This window comes from Rhinolophus hipposideros (assembly GCF_964194185.1).
Source record: "Rhinolophus hipposideros genome assembly, chromosome: 9".
Lineage (NCBI taxonomy): Eukaryota > Metazoa > Chordata > Mammalia > Chiroptera > Rhinolophidae > Rhinolophus > Rhinolophus hipposideros.
In genome coordinates, this window is record NC_138055.1 from 52184475 (window position 1) to 52197711 (window position 13237).

General features: G+C 41.8%; 1 protein-coding gene across 2 annotated transcripts in view; it reads right to left on the reverse strand.

The window, feature by feature from the left end:
• Window positions 1-73: 73 nt before the first annotated feature.
• BIN2 (bridging integrator 2) overlaps window positions 74-13237 on the reverse strand; it is a 33285-nt gene continuing 20121 nt past the window's right edge. Inside the window, exons 10-13 of one of the 2 annotated variants that reach the window (XM_081059028.1) lie at window positions 6842-7586; window positions 5318-5398; window positions 3790-3864; window positions 74-2994 (exon numbers count right to left, since the gene is read on the reverse strand). In XM_081059028.1, coding sequence (XP_080915154.1) covers window positions 2965-2994; window positions 3790-3864; window positions 5318-5398; window positions 6842-7586 — 931 coding nt within the window. In that variant the 3' untranslated portion in view covers window positions 74-2964. The remainder of the gene's footprint in view (window positions 2995-3789; window positions 3865-5317; window positions 5399-6841; window positions 7587-13237) is intronic. The other variant, XM_081059029.1, reaches the window with a different exon arrangement.

The window sequence follows — 13237 nt, forward strand, 5'->3', positions numbered from 1 at the left end:
GGGTCGGTCTCCCAAATCATATTCCATCATGTATTGAAAAGTGTTAGAACCACAGACTCTCAGAGGCTGTGTTACTTTCATAATTTAATGGTTAATCATTTCTCACAAGCATCTTTTTTTTTCCTCCTTAAAAATGTAAGCTTAAAAGGTTTGCTGGTACATGACTTTATCCCTGTAGGCACATACCATTCATTTTGAAAGTGTAAACATGCAGGAAAATAGGATCCAATATGCACATGCTCAGCACCAGTTTAGCATAAAATAGCAATTATTTTAAGCAGTGTGTGTACTCTGCTTTTTGGTTTATCCTAGACATCCTGGATGTTTCTAATGTACTCTGGGTTTCTTATCTAGTCTGTTAATATTGTCCTCCAAATTCCTGGCAGGCAGGTACTGGGTGATGTTCTCACAATTAATCCTACAGATGGCTGACGAAGAAACCACATGGTGGTGACCTACCTGTGTTCTCCAAGGATTAAATGCTAAACCTCAGAAACTGAAGCCATGCATTTGTCAGCAGACCTCCAGGGGCCTCAGGACAGGGGATAAGAGATACTCATCTCCGCCCAATTTTACTGGCTTGATTTAGCCCCTTCTGGTGCTGCTGCCAATATGGCAGTCTTATAAGTCCTAGCCTTTCTTCTGGACAGCTTTATTATTTTGTAAATCGGAGCAAACAATTTGGTTCCTCACTGGGACTGCCTACCCTAGATAAGCAAATGAAATGTCAATCTCACAATTTAGTAAAATTTTCCACTTCAATTGTGCCTCTGCTGTAGCAGTTACCTTGGGTACTTGTCTTCCCCACTGTTCCGTAAGCCCTGGAAGCCCTCTCTGGCACACTCCCCAAAGAGGATCAGTTTCCTGGGAGATGAGGGTCAGTGAAAGTGGCAGAGAAAGAGGCTTGAACTAGGTTTTACCAGATGATTTGGCGGGACATTCCAAGCAGATCATAGAGGGCCTTGGAAAGCTAGGGGCCTATATGCCCAGTATTTCCCCCTCCCTTCCAATACCCTTGGAGTATCATTCTCAGCAGTGATTCCAAGGGACTGGGATACCTTCCTGAAGAGATTAATATACAGGCAGTAGGCCTTTTAGAGGTGGGCATGCGACCTCTTCTCCATTAACAGCAGTAGAGAGCCTCTGAAGGTTTTAAAATAAAAGATTAACAGGATTAGATCTTAGAAAAATGACTTCTAAATACAAACATGTATTTCCAGTTCCCTAATGGACATATCTAATGGAAAAGTCCTGCAAGTTCTCAAACTCCTTGAGTCCAATATTTGTAATAGGATACCCAATAAACTGCACATAAAGTGTATACTTTGGTCAGTTTTGACACATGTATACACCCACGAAACTAGCACCACAACCGAAATTAAGAACATTTCTATCACCTCAAGAGTTTCCTTGTACTTCTACCCTCTTACGCCCACCCCACCACTGGTCTTCCTGTCATTGTAGACACACATTCCTCCCCCAAACTGGGCCAGATTCTTTCTCCAGGGAATCTGGATCTGGAAAGGACATGATGGCAGAAGGTGGCTCAAGTTGAGTCTTTCAATGACAGCTGCCTAGAGGGACAAGCCACACATTCCTGCTACAGACACCTACAGCCTGGTTGTTCTTTCAGTTCTGTGAGCTGCCTCATATCCTTGGAACATATCCTTTATTGCTTAATTTGTTGCTTGCAAACAGAGAATCTACATACAATGCACTTCCTCCTATAGTCACCATTTCTGGGAATGGCACCATCAAATTCTAGTTTCTCAAGCCTAACCCAGGATAGTTTCTTAAAACTTGGGTCTTCATCATGTGTCCTCTTCTAACCCATTGTTAAATCCTGCCCGTTGTCTCCCTGCTCTGTATTCTCTCTATATATAGTTCTTAACTATTTTTCCTCATCATTGTTTCTTTAGTACCTAGTACAGTGCTTGGCACAGAACAGGTGCTCAATAAATGCTTGATGAATGACTGAACAAAAAGGTGACGTCATCCATCCCCCTTAGAAACAAAAGCAAAGATGGATGAACTTTTGCATGTGTGTTTATCAGGATGGTAGGACTTCAAATTTAGTTTTTTAGTGTTTTCACAGAAGCAAATGCTAGGATTTGAATCCAGGACTTCTGATTCCTAATTCCATGCCATTTTCATTATATTATATTATACTTTGTATCCTTTCCCTTCACTTGGAGTTCCGTTTCTTCTTCCATCCTGCTCAGATCCTTACTTACACCAAGTAGGAGATTATAAACATTAGATGCAGCTCAAAAATGTAACCCCTTTCCAAGGGTAATTGCTTATTAACCAAAGGTGGGGGAGGGGATGTGGTACAGCATCTAGATTGAGGCATCATTACAGAGTTACAGCCAGGAGGTAGGGTGAGCTGGAGGTCAGGAATGTGACCAAAGCTTTCTGAGCCTGGGATGGACTCAATAACCTTGCCCAAGTGGAGAGCACTGTGCTGGGCTGGGACAAGTCCGTGTCAAATAAAGAATCCATACGTAGAATAATACTTTATTTAACAACCTGAAAATATGTTCTTTTGGCTTTAAGTCTTGTAAAATGAGTGGTAAATCAAAGATTTGTTTTCTAGTCTCTGAGGATGTGTGGTTATATGTGTCTGTGTCTATGTCTGTGTCTATGGTTGCTTTTGCTTTTTATAGTCATATTAGCCCTACTTTAATTAATAGGTAAAGTCTTACTATTCTAACAATGCTACAACCTGAATTAAATATTCCCTGAGTTGAACACTCTCTTCCCCCAAGCCTGTCCCCCTTCCTGCCCTAAGTCTGTTCCTCAGCCTCCATTAATGCTGGGTCCTTAGGGACCGCTAGCATCCATGTTGTTTCAGAGCCTAGAAGTGAATGTTGGATCGCACTTAAGTCCCTCTGACCTATGTCCCCTCTAGCTGAGGAGTTTCTCTAAGATGTGTCTGTGGGGGGAGGTCTCGGCAGCTCCGCTTCAGAGTTCTGCACTTCGCATTGTAGATGCCTGGAAAGAAAACACGAACGCATTAGATGCTCTCCTGCCCTCCCACCAACTACTCAAGGAGGGTGAAAAACTCAATTTGCTTCTATCAACATGTATTTCTTGCAATGCACTGGCCCCTGTTGAGGGAGGTGATGTGAAACTGGATTTGGGATTATTGTCAAGACTTACTGCAGAAGTTTCTTTACATCTTTCGCCATCTCTTTATGAGCTTTCACAGGAGAAACTTCTTTTTCATCTTAGTAGCAGGAGGTGTTGTTCTCTTAAGGAATGGCATCATAAATTGGGTGAACTGATCAGAATTTTCTCTTTTGGGTGTTTAGAAAGTCTGGAACCAATTTTGGGATCCGTCCTTAGTAAGTTTATTTTCTAGAATGCATTTTTGTACTTGCCTAATTCATGGTTCCATTTTATGGCAGTTTCCATAATATACTTCTGAGTTATTTTGCTATATGTGTGTATGTATTTACCATTTTATATACCTTTTGTATATCTTAACTCCTTTTTGAAATAAGTTCAGATAAAACTAAATAAATACTTAGGAGATAGGGCTATGGTGAGAGGTCAAGAAGTTCAAGGCCCAGTGTTGGGAAATGGGCACCAAAAAACCACAAAGGCCCAGTTTACTGTTGGTTCCTCTGGCTCCCCACATGCTTGATTTTGCCCTAAGGATATTTTTCACTGCTGGGTCCTCCTTGTAGCCCATGGTGAAGATTCCAGCCTGTAGCCAAACTTCTGTCCATCCCCAATGCCCAATCCTGCCACCCAACCTGTTCTCTGTGTGTCTGGCTTCCTTACCTTTTCTTGAGGCTTGGGTGCTGTGACGTTACTCTCTTCTGGAACCGCAGCGACGTGAAGCTGGAGGCCTTGGCTCTACAAAAGGAAGAGTTCTGCCAGTGAGAGGTGGCTCAACCTTCCTAGCCTTCAGCTTAGAAGGGTCTTGTGTGCCTTACACTCTCAATATAAAGGTCACAGACAATGCAAAGGGTCAACACACAATGTTTTTCACTACAGCCTGAAGATGTCAGGGAAGGCTTTACTGTCATCCTCCTTCACAGATCAAGAAACTAAGATTCAACGGTGAAATGACTTGCTGGCACAGGAAACCAGATCTTTGGATCCCAGAGTTATTTCCAGGATCAGATACTGTGTGATTTGTGTGACATGCATCTGTATGTATATCTATGTGGGAGTCTGTGAGGGTATAAATATAGGTCTTAAAACCACCACCTATCACTTTTAGACTAACCCTCCTCAAGAATGCACTGCAACTCTCACACTTAAGATGATCCTAACCTATGGCAATTAGGAGAGGCAAGTGGTATAATGATTTCTCTGGGAAAGGTTCCGCGATGGGAACCCAAGGTGTGGAAAGCCCTGTCTAGGAACTGCTAAGCCAGGGGAAGACCTTGGCTCTCTATGCTTTAGAATGAATTTATTTTTTTAATTGAAATTTAATTCACACACTATAAAATTTACTCTTTGAAAGTAGAATCAATTTCTATCAGTGTGTCAGTCACTTGAAATTCTGTGATTTCTCCTTGGAGGAAATTTTCCTTCTTCTTACTCCTTCTTCTGATTCCAAGTCATGAATTACCTCAAAGGTAATACCACCTCCCAGAAAGTTATCGTTCTCACTCAGGTAATTCAAATGCTAAGCAAGAACAGATTTTCTCAGTCATCTTTTTATTTACCTATTTTTATATGTGATATGTCCATAATTCTACTTGAGAGAAAATATGATTTATGAGGCATCTGCAAGGGTAGTAAACATGTCTTGTAGGACATAGGATTTGGTGACTGAGGTTGGGAGTGAGAAAACACTATAAATCTCAAATATAAGGAGGTGGCCTCAGGGGAAAAAAGGTTGTGTCTTATACCTCTTTCCCAAAGAGAACAGCATTACCAGCCTGTTCCTCAAATAGTCAGACAGCGTCTTGGCCCCCATAATCTCCCCTTAAGATTACTCCAAGAATGCAAATTTGTTTTATTATTCACCAGAGCCAAACAGAAGTTTACTCTATTGCTGTCTCCATACAAAAATCATGTGTTACAAAGTCAACTTTAGATTCATTTTGGATTTTCCACTGTTGAGTTACTCTTTCCAGTGCAGAAAAGTGAGTACACTTTACCTACTCAAAGTCCCACATTTACCTTGTGCTTATTCACTACCCACAAGCCCTGCACCTCTCTCTAATCAGCATGGCTACCTCAGACTAGACACCAGCCAAGGGAAAGTTTTATATCTTGCTCTGTTAGGCCCTTCAGTACCTCATGGGAATCATGATTTAGGGAATGATAACGGTGATGACTTAGATTTTAGTACCTTAGGGGAGTCAGCAGAGATAAGCTTATTGTTCTCTTCATCCTCTTCCATCTTCCTCACATAGCCAGACTCTGAAAAAACCTGGGGATCAAAGTGGACAATGTAGGACAGTCCCGTACCTTCACACCCTGGGTGCCCCCCTGGCACCCTCTATCCGTGTTAACTCCTGTCAGATAGCAGGAGGCCCCCAAGGGAGCATGGTCAACCGCCAGTTAGACATGGCAGAAGTAGGGTGGTGTGAGCTGAGGGGTACCAGACATCTTATACTACCAGATACCCTCATGACTCATGCCCTGGCCTCCTTCACTGCTCTAATGTCACCTCCGGCCACTCTGTTTGAAATTGCGATTCAGCCCCCATTCCCTGTTGCCTTCCTCTACTTAATTTCTCTTCCATATCTCTTATCACCACTAATTGTAATTTTACTTAGTTATTCTGTTTCTTGTCTATCTTCCCCTGTCCCCCACTAGTGTAAGATGCAGGAAGGTAGAGAATTTTGTGTTTTGTTCACTGTCATACCCCAGCTTCTAGAAAAGTACCTGGTACATAATAGGGGCTCAGTAAGTAATTGTGGAATGAATGAATGAGTCTTGGTGCCATCTAGTCAGCTGTCTCACCCTAATCTCTACAATGCACCTAACAGGTCATCGTATATCCTTAGCTTTTAACATCAAGGAAGAACTATTTCTCAAGGTGGCCTGCCCCGTTTCGGTTTTTGGAAGCCCATTGTGTCCCCTTTCCCCTGTATTTAAAAAAATGTTTATATACCATTATTTTAACAGAGCTAATTGCTGAAAGTTCCTCTTGTATTGATCTAAAATGTACTTTAAAAAATCTTTACACATAGGGCCTAGTTCTCATAGAACAAGTCAAATCTCTCTATGATAGCCTTTCCATGTAATTTGAATAGAATATGACTTGATTTCCAGATCCTTCACAGAACTGGTTGCTCTCTAAGGGTTCCGTGTCTCTATTTTAACACAATTCTTTTTTCATTCATATTCTCAATCTTTCAAAAGACCATCTCTTTTGCTTTCCTTCCTCTGTAAGTTCCTTCTTCTAGCTCTCTCTCATCATAGGAGATATACCTTGGAAATTTGCTAATGCCTTTGTGCTTGGGGTCTATTTACCATGGTTACAAGTATGACAAACTGAAGCAACATCCTCATCCCCTCCCCCTATTAAAAAAGGTAAAGCTCAGGATGCCAGTTGTACGGGCTTTATATTGGAACTCCCAGAACTTGATGCAAAAAAAAGAAAAGAAAGAAAGAGAAGAAATTAGTAGGACTCTGCTCATAATGACATTAGAGATAAGCCCTTTTCAGAAGTCAATTACCCGGAGCATAGGTCACTAAATTAGTTGCTATGAAGGTGTGAACCTCCAGAACCAAAATGATGTCAAGGAGTATCCTTGAGACTGTAATATAATGACACAAAAGCTGATCAGCTGTTACTTGACTATAGTAAAGATGATCTACGTGAAGGCTTAAAAAAGAACAAAGACTCAATCAGATGCACTCTCACCTCAGGGACCATCGAGGCAGGGGAAGTACAAAGTTCTGGGTTCACATTGTCATTGTTTTCTTCTCGAGACTCAGAAGTTCTTACTGGCTTCTCTGGTGGCTGTACATCAAAAAAGACCTCCGAGGAGGCACTAGGACTTGGAGTCCCAGTTGCCAAGGAGGCCCTGGCGCTGGTGGGTGAACCCTGGTCAGAGGCTGCAGGGCTGCAGGGTGTGTTCCCTGAGGAGGTCCTAGGGCTGGGAGTGGCTCTGGGTGGAGGAGGCCGATTAGGGGGTGCTGAGGTCCTCTGGAGAGAGGCTCTCTTCTTTTGTTGTTCAGACCCTTCACTTGAGGTTCGGGTTCGGAGGACTACTTCTGGGAGAGATGAAGGCTGCTCTGAAGGGATGAGAGCTCTGTCTGGTGATGGAGCTGGGGAGCCAGGGGCAGCTTCCTCCTGGGACTCGCCACCCTCAACCGTGGGAGAGGGCTGGGCCTGGGTGGGGCCATTGCAGGCTGGCAGAGACTCTTCCTCCTCAGAGGAGCTTGCTTCAGCTTCTTCCTCCTCCATTTCCTTGTCTTTGAAGGGCTCTTCTTTAATTTCAGATTTGTCTTCTCCCTGGGCTGGATCAGATGTCAGCTCATCTTCACTTACTGAGGTGGAATCCCTCGCACTCTTCAAGGGAGGTACAGAGGGACTAGTAGGTGACGTAAGAGGGCTGGAGACTGAAGATGTTTGAACTGGGGAAGAGATGACTAAGGAGCGTCTGCTGTGGCCAAAAAAAAAGGAAGGGTTTTCAGATTTACAAGAGCTAAAATCTACAAGTTTTATCGGGTATTTTAAACACCCCAAAATAATGATGCCTGCATGGAATAATAAAACAGAATAAAGAAGTTTAAAAGGATTCTGTATAATTTGCAATAATGCTTACGTTATAAAGTGTAGTGGAAAAAGGCTATAAAATTTTATCCACATCACAATCTCAATTATGTAAAAACATACAAAGAAAAAGAGAGTGGAAAGTGACAGCAAAATACTAACAAAATATTTTCTCTGGGGAAAAAGATTCATGGGTGATATAGAGTTGATCCTCATGGATTCTGTATTTGCAAATTCACCTGCTCCCTAAATTTACTTGTAACCCAAAATCAATACTTACGATGCTTTCATGGCCATTCATGGACATGTACAAGTTGTGAAAAATCAGCGCCTGACAGCACTTTCCCAGCTGAGGTCTAACAAGGAAATCTTTTGCCCTCTTGGTCCAGCTCTCATACTTAAATGTATCCTTTTGCCATGTTTTTTACATTGTTGTGCTTTTTGGTTGGTGATTTTGCTGTTTAAAATGGCCTCCAAAGGCTAAAGTACTGTCTAAAGACTGTGATGTGCTTCACAGAGAAAATACGTTACATAAGCTCTGTTCGGGTTTGAGTTATAGCACTGTTGCCTGGGAGTGCAGTATTCATGAATTAACACTATGCTGGGGGTGCCAAAAACTGTATACAAGTGGACACTTTGGTCAACGTTGCTCAAGCAGGAGTTCACCGTAATCAGAAGTGTCTGGGCGCTGATGGTAACCACTTTGAGCATCTCTTGTAATTGTGACTTGTATTCATCTTTTGTTATCAGTATATATTGACTATTACAATTTTAATACAGTTTTCCTTTCTTAAAACGTGTAATCATTTTTTGGGGGCACCCTCTGTATATATTTAATGAGGTGTCTTGAAACAGAAACACAGAGAAGACAAGGTTATGTACTGACTGGCTGATGAAAATGTTGGGATCAGGGCCTCACAGAAACCTAATCCTATTTCCCCTAGGAACAGTGGTTCAGTACTCACTAATATATACTTTATAGAACATAACTACCATGAATAACGAAAATTGACTATAACATTTATGGAGTATGCTGGATACTGCGCTGAGTGCCCCTACAGCCAACATCAGCTTGAATCCTACTCTTCTCCTTAAGTGCCTCCTAGGTACTCTTCCACCAACTGATTAGGCAACCCACAAATATGTACTTGACAGGTACCAACTATGTCTTGTGTCTTGGGCACAAGAATGGGAGATAGGGATAGGAAGAGAAAGACAGAAACTTAGTTCCTGCCCTATGAGAGTTTCTGATGTGACTTAAGCTGAGTGATATAAGGTTCTTTCTAGCACTAGCATTCTAGGGGTCGGTAGGTTTAGAAGGCCCAGGACATAGCAAGAAAACACCAGATTTCCCTACAAGGTTCTGGGACATCTTGGAGTTAGTAACGGTAAGTTTCAGATGAATGGACATTAGAGAGAATTCTAGTTTTCAACATTGCAAAGAGGAGAAACAGAGTTTTTGGAACAAAAGGGAATTCACAAAGGAAATCTACATAGGCCCTTTAGTGATTCTTTTAAATAGTCTGTAACTAATTGCTAAATGAGTAGTACAAGCAACAGATGTGAGCCCTATTCTTCCTTCAAGTTCCAAGCTCAGGCTCTCCATCTCCTTAAAGCCTTCCTTGATCATCCACACATTGGCAATTAGTTACCTTTCTGGATTTCCTACTGGTCTCATTAGGCTCTTTGGTCTCATTAGGCACTTTGTATGTGCAAGTTTATGTCGTTCCTTGTCTCCTTAGGCACATTTTCTGTCTTTCCAACTTTTTGTAAATCACTTCAGGGAAAGGACAAATCTCCCTATGTCTTTGAATCCCTAACTCTTGGCTTAAAACCTTACTCATAGGAGAAACTTAATCAAATTTCTTAAACAAAGGCTTCAGAATAAGAAAGTGATCACATTCTGAGGGACCAGTGAATTGCTTACAGGTTCTAGCATAAAGAATGTATGAAAGCAATAGGTACCACAAAAAAAAAAGAAAAACAAAAAAACAAGACAAGAAAAAAAAAGAAAGATCAAACCATAACAGATTGAGAAAGGATTTTGTAATGCATATTATTAAAGGATCAATATCCAGAATATACAAAAACCAAAACAAAACAAAAACAAAAACCTCATATAAATTTTTTTAAAAAGGGTAAACAGATTTTCCCATCAAGATGGTGGAGTAGGTAAATGCTGTGCTTGCCTCCTCTAACAACTGCATCAAAATTACAAGTGGTACCTCAGTTTTCGAATGTCTCTGTTGACAAACATTTCGGTTTACGAACGCTGTACATTTTATGGACCTAGGGTATCATTAGATGGTAAAATTCATACTAAATTTGCAGTTTTAGGGGTTGATTTTAAAGGTCTGGAATGGATTAATCCATTTTGCATTACTTTCTATGGGGAAACCGTGCCTTGGTTTTCAAACGTTTCAGAACTCAAACATTCTTCCGAAATAGATTACGTTAGAAAACCCAGGTACCACTGTAAACTATAGTCAGAACAACCATCATTGAGAATCGCCTGAAGTCTAGTTGAACACAAGTCCTACAACTAAGGACACACATGACCTCGAGGCTGGTAGGAGGGGCGGAGATGTGGAATGGGCTGGTCCCACACTCTTACGTGGCGGTTAAAAATTGGGAGGGATATCTCAGCTGTGGAGGTAACCCCAGAGAGCGAGGGGTCCCAGCCTCACACCAGGCTCTCCAGCCCAGGGTTCCAGTGCTGGTAATAAAAGTCCCCACAACTTCTTCTGCCTGTGAAAAAACAGTGAGTGGATTGCTGCTGGAGGCCTGGGTGCTCCTCTTAAAGAGCCCACACACAGGCTTACTCACTGGCAGATTCACTTGCTCTGAGTTCCAGTGTTGGGGCAACAGCTCAAAAGGCGCCAGGGACATACAGGGAGGAACTGAGTTGTCTGGCTTCAGATCAAGGGCTGGAGGGGCAGCTTTTACCCAGACATTAGTGCTGGCAGAAGTCATTATATCTTTGTTGAGCCCTCCACACTCCCCAAGTGTAAACACAGGGAACTACCATGTCTGAGTCTCCATAAACCTGGCTAGTATTGTTTGTCCTGGTGATTTCCTGAGACCCGACCCCACCCAACTTGTGGACCCACCCAAGCTGCTTTTCCATACAAATGGCCTGTCTTGGCTCATGCTGTGGACTTTTCCTAAAAGTCTCTCAAAGGTTCACAAAACCCAGACAAGCAGCATCTGGCCTCGGTGTGTTTTCTATCTCTTGCTGAGCAGCCCCAGGCCTGGCACCAGCAGTAGCCAGCTTCAGTTTGCAGCTTGGCCTATCCCAGGCACCTCCAAGCCCAGCACTGGTGGCTGCCATCTTGGATTGCTTTGTGGCTCATGCCAGGTGGCCCCAGGCAGGACACAGGCTGTGGATGAATTTGGCCTGTGGTGGGGCCCCTTCCAGAAGGCACCAGGACTGGCACACCTGGTGGTTGGCTTCAGACCCAGCTGGGGCATCATCTGGCTGCCTCAAAGTGTGACACACCCAAAGGGAAGACTGGGCAGGTACCAAATCCCTGCTAAAGCAAATCCTGCTCCATAGGGTCAGCCCCTGCATAACAACTCCTCCACTGTAGTCACAGCCAGTCCTCACAACCAATCAGCCAAAGGGTCAATCCCTTCCACTGATGTACAAACAGCAACCAAGGCTCTACGACAACAGGAAGGCATACACAACCCACACAAGGACACAACTGGAGTACCTGGCTCAGGTGACCAGGGAGACTGTGCCACTGGGCCCCACAGGACACCTATTACACAAAGTCACTCTTTAAGACCAGGAGACATAGCAGCCTTACCTAATACATAGAAACAAATACAGGGAAGCTGCCAAAATGAAGAGACTAAAAAACAAAAACAAAAGTGTGTTAAATGAAATTTTTTTTAGAACAAAGTTCCAGAAAAAGAACTAAACAAAATGGAGACAAGCAATCTACCAGAAACTGATTATAAGGATGCTCAAAGAACTGAGGGCCAGAGTAGATGAATTCAGTGAGAACTTTAACAAAGAGATAGGAAACATAAAAATGGAGATAATAAGCATAAAAAAGAAACAGAAGTGAAGAATACAATAACTGAAATGAAGAATACATTAGAGTGAATAAACAGTAGATTAGATGAAGCAAACTATCAAATCAGCGATTTAGGAGGTAGCAGAAAACACCCAATCAGAAGAGCAAAAAGAAAACAAAATCCAAAGAAAATGAGGATAGTTTAAGGGGCTTCCGGGACAACATCAAGTGTACCACCATTCACATCATTGGGGTACTAGAAGGAGAATAGGGAGAGCAAGGAATTGAAAACCTATTTGAAGAAATGATGACAGAAAACTTCCTTAACTTGGCAAAGGAGATAGACAAAGAAGCTTAGGAAATGCACAGTCCCAAACAAGATGAACCTAAAGAGGCCCACACCAAGACACATCATAATTAAAATGCCAAAGCTTAAAGACAAAGAGAGAATCTTAAAAGCAGCAAGAGAAAAACAGTTAGTTACCTACAAGGGAGCTCCCATAAGACTGATTTCTCAACAGAAGCTTTGCAGACCAGAAGGGATTGGCAAAAAATATTCAAAGTGATGAAAAGCAAGGACCTACAACCAAGATTACTCTACCCAGCAAAGTTATCATTTAGAATTGAAAGATAAAGCGCTTCCCAGAGAAGAAAAAGCTAAAGGAGTTCATCAGTACCAAACCAGTATCACAAGAAATATTAGAGGGACTTCTTTAAGAAGAAGAAGAAGGAAGATAAAAAATATGAATAATAAAATGGCAATAACTATGTATCTATCAACAATTACTTTAAATGTAAATGGATTAAATGCTCCAATCAAAAGATAGAGTGGCTGAATGGATAAGAAAACAAGATCCTTACATATGCTGTCTATAAGAGACACACTTCGGATTGAAAAACAGGTACAGACTGAAAAGAAAGGGATGGAAAAAGCTATTTCATGAAAATGGAAACAACAACAAAAAGCTGGGTAGCAATACTTATACCAGAGAAAGTAGACTTTAAGACAAAGGCTATAACAAGAGACAAAGAAGGACCCAGTAATCCTACTTCTGGGTATCTATCTGAAGAAACCCAAAACACTAATTCGAAAAGACATATGCATTCATATGTTCATTGCAGCATTTTTACAATAGCCAAAATATGGAGGCAACCTGGGTGTCCATCAATGGATGAATGGATAAAGAAGAGGTGATATACATATACAATGGAATATTAGTCATAAAACAGAATGAAATCTTGCCATCTGCAACAACATGGATGGACCTAGAGGGTATTGTGCTGAGTGGAGTAATCAGACAGAGAAAGACAAATACCATATGATTTCACTTATATGTGGAATCTAGAGAACAAAATAAACAAACAAAACAGAAACAAACTCATAGATACAGAGAACATTTTGATGCTAGCCAGCTGGGGGGTGTTGGGAGAGTGGGTGAAAAAAGCGAAGAGATTAAGAAATACAAATTGACAGTTACAAAATAGTCACGGGGATGTAAAGTACAGCATAAGGAAT